At 37.9% G+C, this 21,053-nt stretch overlaps 2 protein-coding genes across 11 annotated transcripts in view; both read right to left on the reverse strand.

Annotated features, from left to right (window-relative positions):
• LOC127838981 (uncharacterized) overlaps positions 1-4,703 on the reverse strand; it is a 14,480-nt gene extending 9,777 nt beyond the window's left edge. The window contains exons 1-4 of the mRNA XM_052367125.1: positions 4,315-4,703; positions 2,074-2,265; positions 855-1,034; positions 372-537 (exon numbers count right to left, since the gene is read on the reverse strand). Coding sequence (XP_052223085.1) covers positions 372-537; positions 855-1,034; positions 2,074-2,247 — 520 coding nt within the window. The 5' untranslated portion in view covers positions 2,248-2,265; positions 4,315-4,703. The remainder of the gene's footprint in view (positions 1-371; positions 538-854; positions 1,035-2,073; positions 2,266-4,314) is intronic.
• Positions 4,704-8,639: 3,936 nt separating this feature from the next.
• Positions 8,640-17,131, reverse strand: LOC127838698 (mucin-1-like). Of its 10 annotated transcripts, none has more exons than XM_052366590.1 (9): positions 16,920-17,131; positions 16,420-16,532; positions 14,136-14,207; positions 13,688-13,859; positions 11,778-11,987; positions 10,679-11,690; positions 10,477-10,619; positions 9,548-9,677; positions 8,640-9,233 (listed from the first exon to the last, which is right to left on the reverse strand). In XM_052366590.1, exons 1-9 carry the CDS (start codon positions 16,960-16,962, stop codon positions 9,020-9,022), a joined length of 2,109 nt encoding a protein of 702 aa, XP_052222550.1. In that variant the 5' UTR covers positions 16,963-17,131; the 3' UTR covers positions 8,640-9,019. The 10 variants fall into 10 exon arrangements, with proteins under 10 accessions (XP_052222550.1, XP_052222552.1, XP_052222557.1 ...); XM_052366592.1 differs by having other exon boundaries at positions 10,679-11,516; positions 11,691-11,987; XM_052366597.1 differs by having other exon boundaries at positions 10,679-11,516; positions 11,865-11,987; positions 16,920-17,130.
• Positions 17,132-21,053: the final 3,922 nt, after the last annotated feature.

Here is a 21,053-nt window from a genome sequence, read left to right on the forward strand (position 1 = left end):
CCTCGAGTCCGTTTCCTGGGTAGTACCAGTACTTTAAGGTGGGGAGATCTTTAAGACAGCACACAGAATATTGAACGAACCCCGTGTCTCGAGACCATACGTCATGCTCACAACGCCAGGCCACCTACCCAAATGTTGCCAGAAAACGCTCGAGTGGTCGTTGTTGGCTAAGGTGCTACTTAAAAGTACCCTTAAGTACTCTTAGGTATACTACAAAGTACGGAAATTTGTACTATAAGTACCCAGGAGGTATGACCGCGTGCCTTTTAAGCGTATTTTCCACACCCGGTGTACATTGTAGTATACTTATGGGATCCGTGGTACATTTAAGTAGGACATGAGCCGACAACGACAAAGAAAGCCATAATAACCTCTATTAAACCAGCTGAGTATGGCTTTTGGCGCAAGGTATCCGTCACCGGAAATGAACGGGTGCCAGTCGCGCCGCATTAGCTGAGTCTCTTCCCGACAGAGGGCGGGGTTGAGCTGAATGAGGCACCGATGCTGGGGCATCTCGTCGAGACTCTTCTGTACTACCTGAAAGGGAGTTGTTAAGGGGCGTCGGGACGTAAATCAAGCGTGTCATGAGATCAATCTCGAGCTTAATTCACGCGCGTAAAGTGTCTACCATGATACGATGCTTTCAGCTAAATATAAATTATTTTCTATACAATCTGCAAGAACTCTTTTATTCGATGTAGCTGTCCGTGAGATTATAAATACGCGTCTAACCACTTTTCCTTTCATTTACGTTTCGATATTGTGACTTTCAAAATACGAACATTATTTGTAGACTACATTTTAATGTCTTTAAATATAATGTGTATTACAAGTAACACATAATGTAAAGGTACCTTAAACGCATCCAGTCGCATCGGTCTGACCAGCGGCACCATGCACTCGTACTTGCCCTTGGCGAGCGTCCGCAAGGGGGCGGTGACCACACCATTCTTGTTCCGGTTCGTGTACACGCACCAGTCAGTGTTCACCGTGGCAGCTATATCCGTGACCTGCTTCACGAGGTTGGTGGCCGCCTGGAGAAAGGAGTGTTATCTGTTGTTGTTGTTTTCGTTCAAAATACCTTATTTCCCTAGTCAATGGGTGTTTGAGGGTCGAGCGCATCCCACACCTAATATGCATATCATAACATGTTTTATAAATTGAAAAAAAATACAAGATTTCTGAAGTCCCATCTCACAAATAATGGAAAATATGAAACTATAGTTCGAATTCTTTACATTAACGAGTTAATTTCGTAAGTGCATGACATGACATGGACAGGCACGATTTCGCTGGTTTGGAAGAGGGTCTAGTTTTCTTAATTTTACAAGGGAGTGTTATTCGTTGTTGTTGTTTGGTTTATAAAAAAGTGGTTATCCGGATCTCCACATTTTGGAAAAGACCGTGTAATCCGTACATACAAATAACGCTGGACGACGTGCCTTTATTTAATTTGCACTAATGGGTGTTTTATTAATGAGTCGTGTTTTGAGGAAACTGGGCTTAATACATGTGCGTAAAGTGTCGTCCAAGATAAGCCTGTGCAGTCCGCACAGGCTAATCTGGGAGACACTTTCCGCATAACTTGATTTTAGGTCAGGTACTTCCTTGAAACTAAAAATACCATAAAAGCGGAAAGTGTCGTCCCAGATTAGCCTGTGCGGACTGCACAAGCTAATCTGGGACGACACTTTACGCACTTGCATTAAGCCCAGTTTTTTTTTCAGAACCCGGCTCAAATCATTATAGTGCGTGTGTTTTTGAAAGGATTTTCCAACGGTTCAGAGACAACCGTGCTCAATGCATGTGAGTGAAATATTGTCCCGGATTCGTCGGTACAATACGCTCAGGCAAATCGGGGACTTCATTTTCCGCTTAGATTAAATTTTGCTTAACAAGAAAATTCCTTTAAACGAAAAGTTCCATTCAGCAGAAATGTTCGTCTCAGATTGGCCTATGCGGACTGAACAAGCCAATCCGCGACGATACTTTACGCACACGCATTGATCCGGTTCTCGCAGAGGCCGGCGTATTTGTTCACAATTAGCGTTCTATTTAGGTGCGATGTATTACCTTGTAGAGGTATTCCTGTATTTGTCGATGCGGTTTTTGAATCAAGACCCGAGTGAGGTACTCGTTAAAGCCCTTCGTTTTCTCTGTTGCCACCCTACCGGTGTTCCTATTGGCCGCTTTTATATCTGTATCTACGAATTTCGACCACCGATCGTCGGCCTCAGCATTACTCATGGTGGATTATGATGACAACTGGAATAGCAAAATAAATGAGCCTCGTTCTGGGAAAACTAGCCTTAATGCATGTGCATACAATGTCATTTAAGGTTATCCGGTGCAGTCCGATCTGGCTTATCAGGGACGACGCTTTCCGCTTTTATGGAAAGTTTCGTTTATAACGGTATTTTGTCTTTTTGAAACGGTAATATATGAAGGCGGATATTGTCGTCCCTGATAAGCCTTTGCGGATTGCACAGACTAACCTGGGATGAAACTTTACGCCTATGCATTAAGCCCAGTTCTTAGAACGAGGCTCAAATACAATAAATGGGATGAGAGGTCGTTATACGAAGTAGCGGGGTGATAATACGGGGTTTGCGACCACTGAAATTGTAAACGACAACAAGCAGATCTTTACAAAAAATGTTTAAAATATCGGGCTTTACGTGATGTACATACTTTTGTGCGCAGGTATTTGGAAAAATTGTCAACTTCCTTAAATACTGAATATTTCAGCGCGAACTAAAGCGATTCAAATAATTTTCCGTGTTTATATAGATAGAGTGTGTTAAAATTGGTATGCCGTTTTCGAGTAAAATGGCACTCAAATCCGATGGAAAGACAATCATGTTTGTTTTAGAAATTGGTCAGTATAAATGGGAATCGTTGACAGACTGTTGAAATGACAATTTTCCAACTTTTTGTCACAGAGTGTAACCAGTTGAAGAATAGCAACGCTACACCAGGGAGCGCAATATAACTAAAGAAGTAGACTCAGACTTAACCCTTTGCATGCTGGGAAATTTGTCTTCTGCTAAAATGTTGTCTGCTGAATTTTTAAAATAAGCATTTTCTTCGATTTTTTTTTTCAAAGAATACTATCAGAATAGCAAACAGTTTTAATCCTGATGAGACGCCACGTTCTGTGGCGTCTCATCTGGATCCAAACTGTTTGCAAAGGCCTTCAAAATCCGGTTCCAGCACTCAAAGGGTTAAATACATATTCGTGTATGAGTAACAATCATAAGAAATTTATAAAATTATCAAGCGTTACAAACGCGAAACGATTCAATAAAAGCGAGTGCTTTTGTTGTTTTCGTTGTATTTTGTAGAAAATACGTGGATTGCTTGTATTAAGTATAAAGCGCTTCACGTTTGATAACAGCAAGTATGTCCATGAGGTTAAGACGCTTGCTTTTAAATCAATGGTCAGTGGTTCGAGCCCAGGTGAGTGCAAATGTCGTTTCTTTTCTTTTTTCTAAAAACTTCTTGTCTTGTTTTATATCGGAGCATTTTAGAATCGATGTTTTCATTTATCAATTTAATGCATTAAATGACGAACAAAAAGACCAAAATCCACCAACAGTGCCCTTTAAAGATGATTTAACTATAAATTATTTTCAAAACGTATCAATGTTATTCTTAAACATTTATTTCAGAGATGTTATTAAAGCAAAATACTTATTGAAGGAAATAAATTACATTTAACAATTAAAAATTATTTTTAAAATCTGATTATCTCGATAATATTTCAAAAATTTGAAATAACAACAACATTTTATTAGAACAAAACAGAACAGTACTTTATTCGTTTACACAGGTTACAAAACAATAACATTTTCTAGCAACGTGTGAGCCAATACATATGAGAATTACACAAACATTAAACAAACAGTATTATATGCAATAAATCACGGTAAATCATGCGGAAATAAATTATCGTTTATGTGAATGCTGAAAATAGTCCATGCAGCCGTTTCACAATCAAATAGTAGCGGTGTGAATTCATTCGTAAATGCTGTTCAAAACCAACACATCGAAACTCGGTCGTAATAAAATAAATAATTTAAAGTAATTAATAAGAATCAAAGTTTCGACACGAAAGCAACGAAACCATGTTCCAGTACTAACAGACAGCAAAAAAATATATATAGGACAAAAACATCTACGTGTTTACATAAAGACCAATTGATTCTGCTTGAAGTGAAAATTTACATAAAATAAACGTTTAATCTAATAAGAAGCAACGATTTTTTTTCAAAAATGGAGGATAATAACAACAATAAATATTTGATTAATTACCTGGCCGACGTCTGTAAAATGGACAGCTTTATCCGTTTCGCCTATGTATTTTGTTATTATCGAGCTACGTATTAATGTTTAGGTTATACCAAAATCCTCTGGTATCGTCGCCAATGGGCGGTCTGCGTGTACACAACTTTCAATGTAATCTCTTCAGCCTTGCGATAATCCGGATTGAACGGAGCGCAAGTTCAGTTTTAATGCTTCTTACTGATATAAAGGCACAATATAAATCATGCTTTGATCAAAATGTTTATTTATAATTTGGCCGTGCTCAGTAAAAAAAAGGGGGTTCAATGCATGTGCGTAAAGTTTCGTCCCATATTAACCTTTGCAGTCCGCACAGGCTTATCAGGGACGACACTTTCCGCTTGTATTGTATCTTCTGTTCAAAGAAAGTCTCTTCTTAGCGAAAAATCCAGTTTAGGCGGAAAGTGTTGCCCCTGATTAGCATGTGCGCACTGCACAGGCTAATCTGTGACGACACTTTACGCACATGCATTAAACCCACTTTTCACAGAGCACGGCTCAATTGTAAAAATGAGCCAAACAAGAGGTACACTTAAAGCGGCAAAATCGTACCTTTCCTTGCACTGTCATGTAATAAATAAAATTAATAAGTATGACATGCCTCAGTGTTAAGAATGGGAACTATTGTTAGCTCTTTTCCGGTAGTTTAGATCTCAATTATTTCTTTACATAGATTTTCATATTGTAATTTAAAAGCTTTTGATGGTGAAATGAAATTGATGTGTTAAAATGAGCATATAGACTTCCGAGAGAGTAGAGGACATGCTTACAATGCAACAGCCGCGATATTGAGGATGCATTTCACTGTATCATTATTGCTCAATCGCACATTCTCGGCCCTTTCCGTCAAACATCGGATAAGTTCGATTATTGATAATCTGCGAGGGGTACCGAATGCATTATTGCTAAATTTATGTTCTACAATCGGGAATCCTCGGACAATTTCGCCATGACAATGTGGTGAAGCCCACTGTCCGAAGCGTTCAGATTGATTGTTCTACATAATAACGCATTCGCGTTTTAAAAAGAAATTATTATTTTAGGCCGATTATGTTAAAAAGCATTCAGGTTTTTAAAACCACTAACAAATCAGGACACCTAGGACTGTCTAAGTATATCTATTTCGCAAATAAACATTGAACCAACGTAATCAATATGAACAAATAACATCACATTCTTGGTGGATGTTAACCTTAAGCGTATATTAACAAACGTGCCTAGTATTTATGTCTGCATTTAAAAGCCACTGTTATTGGTCAAACTATATGAAATGTCTGCTGAAGCTTGTTGTCGTTGTTTGTATCTGATAAAACGAATGGTGAAATGCTATTAAATAGTTGTAGTACTAATTAATCTTATATCCATCTTGTTTCATTAATACATAGACTCCAAATATTAAACTCACATCGAATATGTTAAGAACATTATCCGCATGTAAAGTATAGAATCTACATCAAATACATTTCCTTGGCATGCTATTTTATTGAAATATTTGCTATTTTTATATGGCTATGCACTTTTTGTATTCGCAAATAAAATTGTCTGTCTGTCTGTCATACATTGCTTGTAAACTTTGTACGGTGTGGAATGGGATGCCATCGACCCTGATACAAATATTTACAATTTCGTGCGATGTTGTCATGTGCTAGGAGTTGGAATTGATCCCGGGTCTAGACCAGAAGCAACCTCCGCCCAGAGATTTGACTTGAGTCAGCATGGCTGGATCAAATCCCTTTGTTCATAGCAAACCACGTGACGATAGCCGAACCTAGTGGTAATTTATTCGTTATTGCATTATTATATTTTCATTTGAATCCCTGTAGTTACCAGACACGAGAAGCCGAAAGTTGGCATGTCTAATTAAAAAACGGATTCTACTTAATGGCATTGCTGTATTTTTACATGTAATGCATTTCATTAAAATTTAGGATTTAGAAAAGCATATTCTACCGAGAGTTGTCTTATTCGGCTTCTTGATTCTATTAAATTAAAAACCTCAGAAGGATTGTATACTGGAATGATAATGTTAGATCTACAGAAGGCCTTTGATACAGTTAATCACAATATTCTTTTTGGAAAATTAGAACTTATGGGCATACGATCGATTCCCTGGTTAAAATCTTACCTATCAGATAGATGTCAAATTGTTAGTATTGGTAAGTGTTCCTCTAATTCTAACCCTGTTTTGTGTGGTGTGCCACAAGGCAGTATTTTAGGGCCTCTTCCCTTTCTTTGTTACCTGAATGATATGATTATAAGCATAGACAAAGAATGCAAACTTATTTTATACGCTGATGATAGTACAATTTTGTTTAGTCATAAAGGTCCTGATTTTATATCCCAAAAGCTTGGTCATGTTTTAGAATGTTGTTCTGAATGGCTAGTGGATAACAAGTTGTTGCTACATCTCGGCAAAACAGAGTATATTATGTTTGGGCCAATAAGAAAAGTAAGCACACTGAAAGTGTCACCAGTAAATTGTAATGGCCATACGATAAAAAATGTTAAGAAGGTTAAGTATTTGGGCCTTCAGATTGTTGATACTCTTTCTGGTAATAATATTTTATATTTACATCGTTTCTAAAGTAAATGCAAAACTTAAATATTTTATACAGACACAAAACTTGTTTAGATTTTAATTCTAGAAAACTTTTAAGTTCAGCTCTTTTACAATGTCATTTTGATTATTGTTGTTCATCTTGGTTCCATAGTTTAAATAAAGCCCCCCAAAAAATAATACAAAATATGCAAAATAAAATAATCAGATTTATTAAAGATTATGAACCAAGAACCTCCATTACCAATGATGATTTTGTGCAATTGAAAATGTTAAATGTGGAAAACAGAGTGAAACAACTTAAATTAAGTTATATGCATAACATTTATTATGGAAAATGTCCTTCATATCTCAGCAAGAACTTTGAAAAATCATCTAGAACTGGGAAAAGTAATTTCATAATACCAACTGTGACAAATGCTTATTTCACAAAAACATTTAAATACTCTGGGTTTACAGACTGGTATTCCCTTCCAGAGGACATCTAAAAGTGGAAAATTTTGACAAATTAAAAAAAATGGTTAAAAAACATCTACAAAACAAACATACTGAGATAAGTGAAGACATATATATGTATAATTAATATAAGAATATGACTGTGATATAGAAACAATTGGAATATATAATATATACTATTTGAATTGAAATGTTTCCATATTTGCAATAATATGTATTTAGTTAAGCCTCATGTTTAGTCATGTTTTTCCTTTTTTGTTAACATTGGTTTAGATTTCGGATTGAGACAAAACGCTAAGTTATGCACATGTTTTCTCTCAATCAAGCACCAAAGTATATGTGTGTAAGTTAGATCATATAACAACTTGACCATTTTTCTTTTTTCTCGTACTTTTAATGGACCCCATTGGAAATAATCTTTTAGCTTAATGGGTTATCCATAGGTCAAATATAACATTTCAATTGATAACTAATTTTTATAACTGTTATTATATATATATATATTTGAGTTTATTTAAATATTTATATATTATTTTGTAATTACAGCTGTCAGAATGACATTGGTGTAACTGTGTTTTTATGCTTTTATGTATTGTGATATTGTTATATGCGTTTGACCTAGAATGTAAATAAATACATATAAATTGTAAATTTAATGTCTTTTAGTGACGTTTTTTATAAGAGCAATTAGACGTTGTATGAAATGAACACCCTGGTTATTTTTTATCGACAATTTCATAGTAAACTATTTCGAACGCAGGTAATTTAGCATTTTTTTGTAGTTGAGATCTACACCACTGTACTTGAAACTGGTCGTTTGCGTAAAGAGAATTTCCAGGCTGGTTTCTAAATGACTCTTAAGTGACGTCATCAAGCTTTTTTAAAATCGAAGACTGGTTCACTTTTGTGAAAACATTAGCGAATCTAGTTCAGTGGAGCAGTGGTCTAATGGTAGGACGCTGGCTTAGGGATCGAGAGGCCCCGGGTTCGAATCTCGCCCTGACGACTGGAATTTCCTTGAGCAAGAAATTTATCCCCCAGGTGTATAAATGGGTACCTGTGAGGGATATAAGCCAATGTGCCGTGGCTGCATACTGCGCCAAAATGTTAACGGACGATCAGGGAAAAAAATGTAAATCGCTTTTGAACGCACATCTCGAGTATGAACAGGGCGCTATATAAATGTGGTATAAAAAAATCCAACTGTGTTAGAACAGCATTTACGTGTTTTACAGTGTTCTCTTGTAGCATATTTCTGATATAGAATTATGGACAAAAATAGTTTAAGGAAACACTTATTAAATTGATATAAATTCATTGAATACATTCTTGTTTAACAAAACATAATAATGCATTGGACGATTCACGTTTAAAAAAAGGTGACATTGGCAAAACATAATCAAATCTTTTTCACATAAAATGATTATTGCAATGCCAATCATAACTAAGAGATATAGCTTTAGATACGAAAGTATTTGAACCATTCAATAAAATGGCTTCTGGATTTGATTAATGTATCATTGTCGTTTTATGAACTAACGTGGATTGATCATACACAAATATAAAATGCTTCACGCTTAATATCAGCACGGATGACCGAGAGTTAAGGCAATAGCTTTTCAATTAAATTTCCGTGATTGAAGCAAGACAGTTACACATAGATTAAGGTATCTTCGGGAGGCTCTTCCCGATGTAGTACGCATATGGATCAGACGGCTTGGCGAACTCGTTGCACGTGTCTTTCGTGCAACAGAAGCTGCACGTCATCGCCATGTTCGGAGGGCCGGAAGGAGCGTCGTCGATGCTTACCATGCACTCGGACTTGCCGGAAGTATTCTGCCACCATTTCACCTCGCATTCCGGTTCCTTGACGCAGCTAGAGGAGAAAATGGAATGTTTTATACAAATCATTTCAGATCATCATCATCATCATCATCATCATCATCATCATCATCATTATCATCAGCCGTATCATCAGCATTAGCATCATCAAAATCATCATCAACATTATCACCATCATCGAACTGATTATACTTATAGGATGAAGAAGACCAATAATAAATAGGAAAATAAAATAGGACACGAACAAATTGTTTAAGGAACAGAGAAAGATACATAAGCAGGACAAGAACGGAACGGAGATGAAAAAGAAACACAAACAGTATGGTAAGTTTGAAAGCGACAAATTACCCTTTGGTGAACACTCTGGAACCGTCCGCCTTCTGGTCCACTGTGGTCAGACAGAAGTGTTCGTCTGTAGGACACGTGACAAGCTTCTGGTTCTGACACGTGCTGTCCTGGCACGTGTAGCACGTGAATGCTGTAAACAAATGAAAGAATAATGATAATCAAAGCGCTCACAACATAATAGTGGGATATATTAAACATTTTTTGACACTTCAGGTGAATTATATGTACGTGTTTTTTTCAGTTAAATAACACATAACACGCATGGTAATGATAATACGAAATATAATAGCATCCCCAAAGACACCAAGTACTGGATATAGGCACAGGAAACGGACTCGAGAGCGTTTCTATAAGCCTGAGGCTTTCGATGCAATCGAACTCATATAAATAAGTTTAAACTAAATAGGCTAAGTTATTATAACACGTTCTTCACGTTAAGTCATACATTTTTGTCATTCTATGTAATTATCATTGTGAACCTACCCCATAAACAAAGCGGAAATAGCATCGAATCTGTCTTAAGATTTAATATATATCGATATAAAGTTAGCCGTCTGTTCTTTGTTTACCGGTCAATATATTACGTTTTATTCGTGGCTTTTATCCCATTTTTAACCCATTTATGCCTAGCGTCCTGAAAAAAGGACATTGCAAACAGCGTAGACCCAGATGAGACGCCGCATAATGCGGCGTCTCATCTGGGTCTGCGCTGTTTGCTTGAAGGAATTTCTGTAAGAAATATTCTAAAAATAGAAATAAATATACCAGACATCCCTTATTTTGGAAATAAATTGATCCAATTTAGAAGGATGGGAGAGTCCACTGGGCATAAATGGGTTAATTCTTGCTAATCAGAAAACGCATCGAGGAACATCAATATTCAAGTTGTGTATATACAAATGGGCTCATCGTTTAAAACGTCTACTTACGTTTACTAGTTGACGATGTTGGGTAGGCGGTAGCTGTGACGGCGGGTAAGCTGGTTGTAGTTGGTGATTGAGTTGTTGGTGGTTGAGTTGTTGGTGGTTGAGTTGTTGGTGGTTGAGTTGTTGGTGGTTGAGTTGTTGGTGGTTGAGTTGTTGGTGGTTGAGTGGTTGATGGTTGAGTGGTTTGTGGTTGAGTGGTTGGTGGTGAGTTGTTGGTGGTTGTGTTGTTTGTGGTTGTGTTGGTGGTGGTTGAGTTGTTGGTGGTTGAGTGGTTGGTGGCTGAGTGGTTGGTGGTTGGGTTGTTGGTTGTTGAGTGGCTGGTGATTGTGTTGTTGGTTGCTGAGTTGTTGACTGAGTAGTTGTTGTTTCGGGCGTGGTTGTTTGTGTAGAAGGATTAGTTGGCGGTGGCTGGGTTGAGGGTGAGTTGGTTGGGCTGTGAGTTGGCTGGGCCATTGTAGGCTTATCGGTGACAGCTTGTTGTTGTGTTTGTGGTTGAGCGGTTGTTTTTGGATGGCTCGGTCTATGAGGATGCTTCCCGTGGTCAGTATCTTCACAAGATGATCCTCCACCCTTTAGCTGGTTCCGACCGATATGGATCTTAACATCGATGTCTACAGATTGTGGCTCGCGGCCACTGCATCCTTTCCCGCCGCAGCTCGGACGGCCTCCACTTCCGCTCTCCTCGGAACTTTCGGAACTGCTACTTTCCCCTGAGTTACCATGCGACGATCCGCCCCCTGCCGGTGGTTTACTTGGTGGCTTCGTTGCTGGGGGATTTGGAGAGGCTGTTGGCGGTGAATTGGTTGCCGGTGGGTTCGTTGCCGGTGGGTTAGTTGCCGGTGGGTTAGTTTGTGGTGGGTTAGTTGCCGATGGGTTCGTTGCCGGAGGGTTAGTTGCCGGTGGGTTGGATGGGTTGTTTGAAGGAGGATTTGGTGGATTTGTTGCAGGTGGTTTAGGTCTTGATGTTCCACCTGGCTTGGGTTGGGTCGTTCCACCTGGCTTGGGTCGGGTCGTTCCACCTGGCTTGGGTCGGGTAGTTCCACCTGGCTTTGGTTTTGTGGTACCACCTGGCTTAGGACCACCTGGTTTAGGGCCTGTTGTTCCTCCTGGCTTTGGTCGGGTCGTTCCACCTGGTTTTGGTTTTGTGGTACCACCTGGCTTAGGACCACCTGGTTTAGGGCCTGTTGTTCCTCCTGGCTTTGGTCGGGTCGTTCCACCTGGCTTTGGTTTTGTGGTACCACCTGGCTTAGGACCACCTGGTTTAGGGCTTGTTGTTCCTCCTGGCTTTGGTCGGGTCGTTCCACCTGGTTTTGGGTTTGTGGTACCACCTGGCTTAGGTCCACCTGGTTTAGGGCCTGTGGTTCCTCCTGGCTTTGGCCGGGTCGTTCCACCTGGCTTTGGGTTTGTGGTACCACCTGGTTTAGGTCCACCTGGTTTAGGGCCTGTGGTTCTACCTGGCTTTGGTCGTGTGGTGCCGCCAGGTTTTGGTGGTGCCTTTGGCTGCTTAATAACACCTACATAAGGCAAATGCCATATTTTATTAAGATTTTGTTTCATTCATTCATATGGGCCTGGTTCTGTTAAAAGGGGGTTTAATGTATATGCGTAAAGGGTCTTCCCAGATTAGCCTGTGCACAGGCTAATCAGGAACGACCCTTTGCGCTTTTATTATATTTTTCGTTTCAAGAAAGTCTCTACTTAGCAAAAATCAAGTTTATGCGGAAAGTGTCGTCTTTGATTAGACTGCACAGGCTCATCTGGGACGACACTTAACGCACATGCATTAAACCCCCTTTTAACAGAGAATGACCCTTATGTTTACATATTTAATCAAGATAAACGGTAAAACCAGTGCCGCGTTGACTTCTAAATTTTACATGATGTAATCTTGACATTAAACCTTTATACGCATTATACAGAGCGACGATATACCATCGAATCAAACGTTTATATTAACCCATTTATGCCCAGTGGACTCTCCCATCCTTCTAAATCTGATCAATTTATTTCCAAAATTAGGGATGTATAGTACATGTATATTGATTTCTATATTAAGAATATTTCTTACAGAAATTCCTTTAAGAAAACAGCGCAGACTCTGATGAGACGCCGCATCATGCGGCGTCTCATCTGGGTCTACGCTGTTTGCCAAGGCCTTTTTTCTAGACGCTAGGCATAAATGGGTTAATATTTTACTGATTGTATCATCCCTAGGTTAATGAATCCAGAGGTAGAATATAAGCAGCATAATGATCCACCGCTAAACTCTAACAATACTAACTTTAATTCCCCACGAATCGTTAAATCGAGGTATGGGGTATTTCACGTTTCACGACGGGCGCTTAAAGACACGTACATTTAGAGGCTCGTCAATCGAAGGGGTAGTATTTTGCACTTTGCTCCGTAAAACAACTTAAAAATCTTCGGGGAGGGGGGGAGGCGATGGAAACAATGAAATGGATCTCGGAAAACTCCATAAAAATATATGAGCCTCTTTTTGGATGAAAAGGTGTTCAACTCATGTCTGCATGGCAAGCGGACAACGACAACGGGCGAGGCATGGTATTGTAATGCGCATGAGGGGGGGGGGGGGGGGGGGGGGGGGGGGGGGGAGAGGGGTAGAGGGTTAGGGTAAGGGTTAGGATTAGGTTTAGGGGTCGGGTTTGGGTTAGGGTTAGCCTTAACCCATACCTTAACCCTAACCCGACCCCTAACACTAACCCTAACCTAACCATATCCCAGGGTTACCTCCCCTATACCATGCATCGCTCGTTGTAATTGTCCTCTTCTCTGTCTGCATAGGCTAATCTGGGACGAAACTTTCCGCTTTACCGTAGTCTTCGTTTGAAGGAAGTCTCTTCTTACTAAAAATCCAGATTAGGCGGGAAAGTGTCGTCACTGATAAGACTGTGCGAATGCATTAAGCCCCTTAACCCATTTATGCCTAGCGTCTAGAAAAAGGGCCTTGGCAAACAGCGTAGACCCAGATGAGGAGCCACATGATGCGGCGTTTCATCGGGGTCTGCGTTGTTTGCTTAATGGATTTTCTGTTAGAAATATTCTAAATATAGAAATAAATATACTAGACATCCCTTATTTTGGAAATAAGTTGATCCAATTAAGAAGGACGAGAGAGTCCACTAGGCATAAATGGGTTAATCACTGAGTACTACTCATATAAATATGTGTATAACACGCAGACGGACGCGCGTACCGGTATCGCCTGGGTCCTCCGAATCCTCGCGTGGCAACCGGAAATTTGCGGGGAGTTCGGTGTTGCAGTCGTTGCCGCTGCAGCAGAAGGAACACTTCCCCTCGAAGCCGTAGGAGGCCGGGTTCTCCCAGTAACACTCGTCTGCGTTGTTCTCTTCAGAGTTTGCGCAAATCTGCCAAGATCACGTGCACATTTTCAAAGAGTCGGGGACGTGAATATCGGTAGTTTTTAAATGAGATTACAATGTCTATGTGATAATTGCAGCCAATTCATGTTGACTCGAACAAGGTTTAAATTTTCAGGTGGGGATTGAATTATTTAATGCATTCGTATGAGCACTTACTTAAACAAATGATTGTCAAATCTGTTTAACATATTGTAAAATTTTAAGAAGTTGTAACTGAGATAATTTGCGCGCCAAAACAAAAATACTTCCACATGAACTAACAGTGAGTCTTGCGCATGCGCGAGTCACCCACGCGTCATCTTCAGCTAATGAGATCTGCGTGATGCAAACACCCTGAAAATATAAAATTCAGAACATCGTGATACATCGGCTATCTCCGGAATCCCCCACTAGCAATCGTGGTACATCTACTATCTCCGAAATCCTCCACCAGATAGAAGTGTGCAATAAATCGTCTGATGATCCAGAGTGATAGTCAGGGTGCAGGATCTAAGGGGTTCTCAGCGTTTTACACACGGGCGGGACAGAATGAAAACACACCGATAAGAACTTTCTTTTTGCAAATATCTCAAGTTATTGAAATATGTGTCACATGGTGAGAAAATTGTGCGGCCAGTCCGGGACTCAAACCCGGGACACCTCGCTAGCAGGGCGAGTGCTATCCCGACTGAGACAACCGGGCCACCACACAACTTCTCCCCTGACGTGACCAAGTTCAGACCGTGACATATGTTTTCAAAAATCGTTAATGCGTAAAAGAAAGTTTTTCTTGCAGTTTGTGCCGATATCTTACGATGAAAAACTACATTATTGAATACGCCTGAAATGGATGCCACAATTTCACGTTGCGTGCAGCATAACAGTAGAAATTAATTAATTACACATCGGATTTTTGGCCAAAATCACAGGCTTATTGAATAAAGTATTTTTTTTTCAGATTGCCATAAGCCGCATAAAACTGTCTTTTAAGCACTTGTTAAAATTCTTCAGAAAATTTGTTTTATAAAGTTATTTGAAAAAAAATCACCACCTACCGGTGCGTTTACATCAAATAAGATCCATTTGTGAACACCATAAAGTCACGAAATCCTGCAACATAATGGCCGGAAATTTACACGTTCACGTCGTTGACTATTTCAAGTTAGGTGTCGGAATAAGAAAGTTTTAATAATTTATTATACACAAGTAATATGTTTACCATAACAAGGTGCAGGATCGACGGGGGTTTACACATGGGCTGGACAGAATGTAAACACACCGTTAACAACTTTCTCTTCCAAATATCTCGAGTTATTGAAATTCATTTGCAAAACACTTTAACGCATTTTTACGATAGTTTTTCTTGCAGTTTGTGCCGATATCTTAAGATTTAAAAATAAATCATTGAATACGTCTGAAATCGGTGCCAACATTTCACGTTGCGTGCAGCATAACCATATACATGATTGCGTTACAATCGGATTTTTTGCCAAGATAACAGGCTTATTAAATAAAGTAATTATGATGTATTTCACATTGCCATAAGCAACATTAAGCACTAGCTGAAATTCTTTAGAAAAATTGCTTTAAATACTTATTTGAAGAAAAACACCACATACCGGCGTGTTTACAACCATTAACGTTCAATTGTGAATCCCGCAAAGTCACTTGAGCCTTCACCCTGATAATATCGTTTGCTCATATCAGCTTCAGTTTCTATTCTCTCAAATTCTTTCGGAGAAACACTTTTTGAGCTGATCGTCAAATAATTAAGACTGCACACTTGGAGCCTAAATGCGACAGATGTTTTTATCCTAAATGTGACATCGATATAATATGTGTCGAAAACAATAGTTCGCCGTGTCGAAAACAACAACAACACATATAATGAGCACTGTTCTGGGAAAACTGGGCTTAATGCATGTGAGTTAAGTGTTGTCCCAGACTGTGGACACCGCAGTCTAATCGGAGAGGACATTTAATGCCTATATTAAATTATCTTAAAGAATAGACTTCCTATAAAATACAAATTTTATAAATATAGGATCTGACACGAGTTGTCACACCATACCATATCTTATAAAACGAGTTCAGGAATTTTGTTAGTAAGCGAGCCTTTGGCGAGCTTACTTACGAATTTCCTGGACGAGTTTAATAAAATATGGTATGATGTGACAACGAGTGTCAGATCTTTTTAATCACATGCTTTTAAATAAGCAAATTAAATAAATATTTACGCAAATATAATGATAAATCCCGAATGTTGATTACATTTCGTGACGTCATTTCAGCAAAATAACAAAATGCGACTGGTCAATAAACGAAAACTAAGCCAATGAAAACTCTTAAAAATGTTGTATAACACGTGTGTAATAAAAAATGTAATGGTTGTTTTACATGGAAAACAGGGTATAGCATGTTAGCCTATGATAAAACTTGGAAAGCGTCGTCCATGATTAGCCTGTGTGGACTCCGATTTTTGAACCAATGCATGTTTATAGTGATCAGTGAATTGTCTTAAACTGTTATAAGCTTATGTGTTATGATAATAGGAAATAATCCATACCTGATTGGGACTGCATGTTTGTGTGTGGTTACACACATCCCCTACTGCGATATTGTGGCACGTGAAACATGACTGGCTCTCGCCGTTTGGCGTAGGGCTAGCGTCATAACCTGCTAATGACGTCATAACGAGTTGGATAGGTTATTCCGTTCAAATCTTCAGTCTAAATAGCGTTTATAACTACGGACTATACAAGCATATGTATATCTAAAAATGGGTATAAAATATTATGATAAACAATTACGCATCGATCTATTATTCAATCGACTAACATAAAATCATTGGACAATCAAAATTGGACAAACAGAAAGGTGGAGCGAAATGTGCTCCCCATCAGATTCATTATCTCATCCTTTCTCCTACATCATTTAAATAATAAAACGTAAGCTGAAAAAAATCATGAAACGAATAATAACTATTTACTAGAAGATATAAATAAAAAAGAAATGTGTACTTGTTTGTAAATTTGATAATCTCATAGAAAACAACGCTACACTCACCTGCGTAAATCAATAGGCCAATACAGAGTATTGAAGGATTCATGGTCACGAATTCCTTTCCTCCACCATCAATCTTTTGTCGTTTTTATTCACGGAAATGTCTCACAAATTTCCGGACTTGAATCAGCGACCGATTCCGGCTATGACCCGTGTAAAGCAATTTTGGACAGGACTCACAAGTATAACTTGCACCTGACCAAAAATGGGCGTAAGTTTTGCGCGTGGGTGGATGGTCGCTATAGGCGCCTTCAGACATTCATCATTTTAAAGTCATTTTAAATTATCAAGCTTAACGCCTCAGTTACAGCGTCTCTTAAATAAACATTGAAATCGCCGCGACATGAAAATGCGACCTGACAATTAATTACATGATAAGGGACAGACACCGAAAAGGGATTATTTGTTACGATGAGTTTTTAATACGTCATAAAAGGCGCAGAAAGGAAAACAGCTTTCCTTGATTAGCGCTCAGTGTAAGATATCTTGGAGATTGACAAATTTCTAGGCTAAATTTGATAATGTAGATTACCATAATCTTAACTGACTCTTTAACCTGGATACTATTAAAACTAGTTTTGTTACAAAATATGCATAACCTGTTTTGGTAAAGATTTACGGGTATTGCTAGTGCCACAGCATTGAGCTTGTTACAATTGTAGCGATTATCAGTTAATGCCGCAAGTAAAGTGATGGAGCAAGTAAAAGCTTGTTTTAGATAGTCTAAGTTGTAAATGGGCATACCTTTAGTAATTTTAACGTAAGATAAAACTGTACAAGTAAAATGGATATTATTTTTCCAAACAATTAATTTGTTCAGTGAATATTCACAAGCCGTAATTAAAGTTATGTTTTCATGTTCTTTCACCCATTTATGCATAGCGTCTAGAAAAAAAGGCCTTGGCAAACAGCGTAGACCCAGATGAGACACCGCATGATGCGGCGTCTCATCAGGGTCTGCGCTGTTTGCTGAAAGGAATTTCTGTAAGAAATATTCTAAGTATAGAAATAAATATACTAGACATCCCTAATTTAGGAAATAAATTGATCCAATTTAGAAGGATGGGAGAGTCCACTAGGCATAAATGGGTTAAACGTTGACCTTGCGCACTTTTGACTATACACAGTTGCATGGAAAGCCTCTATACACGTGCGAAATATCATTGCAATAATTCAAAAAAATCTCCAATTATGAAAATCTTCATAATCTCTTTTACCCTTTGAGTGCTGGAACCGGATTTTGAAGGCCTTTGCAAACAGTTTGGATCCAGATGAGACGCCACAGAACGTGGCGTCTCATCAGGATCCAAACTGTTTGCTATTCTGATAGTATTCTTTGAAAAAAAATCAAAGAAAATGCTTATTTTAGAAATTCAGCAGACGACATTTTAGCGGAAGACAAATTTCCCAGCATGCAAAGGGTTAATAAGTTAATGTTGACATTGGCCATGACCTCGTGCAAACGCATATTGCATCAAAACGCCTGGCATTGAAGACTTTACTCGCTACAAAATTTCTTCGCGGGATGACACAATAACAGCTGCCAGAATTCACTGATCCTTCAAAATAAAACTGTATACATAAAAACCCGATGTATACAATTTTATTATAAACCTGTTTAATGCTTTTAAAGGGGTCTTTTCACAGATTTTGGCATGTTTTAAAGTTTGTCATTAAATGCTTTCTATTGATAAATTTAATCATTTGCTCTAAACAGCTCGAGTAACAAAAATCAAGAATAAAATTAAAAAAAAGAAAAAAAAGTAACCATTGACAGGACTCTAACCACTAACTTCTGCAATACTTGAGTAAAAAGTCTCCCACTTACACCCATCGACCATTCTTCCGAATACAATTCAAAAAGTATTTTATACTAGGTAAGCAATCCTCGTAGTTACACAAATATAACGACAACAACAGAACTCTCCAAAGTATTCAATCGTTTCGCGTTGCAACGCTTCATTATTTTCAGGTTTCTAAATCATCGAAAGATGCATATAATGGCTATATTAGTCTGAAACAACTTTTTTAAATGTTGTCAATTTACCAAAACGTGAAAAGGCCCCTTTAACAAAATACAGGTTGTATAAATCCCGGACTACTTTCTTAGTCCCATTTAATGACGTCACATTACCCGCACCGAAAATAGGAAACCCCTATATTATATTACGAAATATATTTTATCCCATTTTCACCGCGACATTGACGGTATAACACGTTGTGGAATATACTTGCTTGTATTCAACACTGTGGAATATACCTGTCGCGTGCACGAACTACTTTTTAAATGACGTCATGCGATATGCGCTAAAATTAGGTCTATATTGTTTGGTTCATTGATCGAATTTTAAGGTCACCCATTAGAAGAAAATGTGCATATTTTGCATAAATAAATATATATAATATATATATATATATATATATATATATATATATATATATATATATATATATATATATATATATATATATATATATATATATATGACATATTCACCGAAAGAAATGTTGAAATAAAATATAAAATTACACGATTTTTGTTTTGTTGTTTTTTTATTTATATTTACTTTACCACTGAATTATTTTTCATAAGAAACAAAGTCGACAAAACTTAAGCTTCAAAACTATACGACCTTCAACCTTTAAATCTGGTCATATGACATAATTTTTCGCCATCCATATAATGAATCAGCTGATTGATGGCGTCATAAAATGACATACTTATTGCGTCATTTTCCCCATTTTTTTTGACGATTTATTATAAACGCGACTTATTTCACATGTTTTCTACATGTACTGTATGTCGACATATCTGAATTGTCAATTGATCACATTTTCCTTATTTCGTGTAATGTGCCTTGTTTATAACCAAAGCATATACTTTTGACATTTAACTTAAATATTAAGAATGTACAACAAGCCATACACATATCGCACAGTTCATGAATAATCTGCAATGTTTGCTTTCCTATTTAATTCACGTTAGGCATAGAGCTGTGTAAAGTATAAGATGGTAAAAATAGCACCACACTGGAATTGGGAACGTCCCATTTTGTACACGGGTATTTTCTAATCATTTATCTGTTGTGTACTGGAATGTTTGCCATTCTTTGTGTATTTATATATTAAATTATTTTCTCGTACAATAAGGGCATTTACCATAGATAAATAAAACATTGTGCAAGTTTAAACATAATTATGTTTGTATGCAGAAATCTGCAAATGCAACCGAGTTTACCAACGGCTATTATTAGATATGGAATGAGTGATGTATTGGACGTCATCATTGATGACGTTCATTCGAACGAATGATAAAGGGGGCTAAGTTTCGTTAAGCTGGCGCATATAGTTGCGATTTGTGGCGCTTGAAAACTAGTCGGTTACTTTTGCTGAAATTTGACATGTATATGGACAAGAATGCGATCTACCTGTTGGCGTAGGCGTTATACCTAGGAAAAAACTAGTTTTCGAGTATTTTGCGTTTAAATATTTTTATGGGAAAGGGCACGCGCGCGTGACGTCATGAAAAGCGCTTAGGCTAGCTTCCATCTTGCTACGAAACAAAGAAACTGACGTTACGCGTTATTAATTCAGTTAGGCGTTTAATCGATAAACAAAGGCGTAATAATTGTGTTTGAATATCAATCGGTAGTACACATGCATGTCTTTTGTGCACATTGTGGTTTTTAAATGAACATGACATAAATCTATGTGTTATTCAACGTATTGAGTGCGACGAGTTAAAGAAAGGTTTACACGGCTAGGCTTTCCGAGATAAATGTAAGTACACACTGGTATTAGAATGGTATTCTGTTTATCCGATAATATCTTGAATATAAATGATATTCAGACAATTACATTATTAGGGTTTAATAATTTATTATTTAATCAATAAAAAACGCAAGCAGCAAATCAATTAATTTCGTTTGTAGTGGAAACCGAAAGTAAACAAAGCAACCGTCAAAATGGCTGACGACATAGCAACGTAGGAATTAACGCTCAGAAATTATTTACAAAATAAGATCATCAGAAATGATGTAAAGTGAATGCTCATTCGCTGTTTTGTAGATAAGTATACGATCTATTGAAAAACCATAACATTTGACATAAAAACACCCGCGGATATGAAAATCTTCA

Source organism: Dreissena polymorpha, chromosome 7 (assembly GCF_020536995.1).
Source record: "Dreissena polymorpha isolate Duluth1 chromosome 7, UMN_Dpol_1.0, whole genome shotgun sequence".
Classification (NCBI taxonomy): domain Eukaryota; kingdom Metazoa; phylum Mollusca; class Bivalvia; order Myida; family Dreissenidae; genus Dreissena; species Dreissena polymorpha.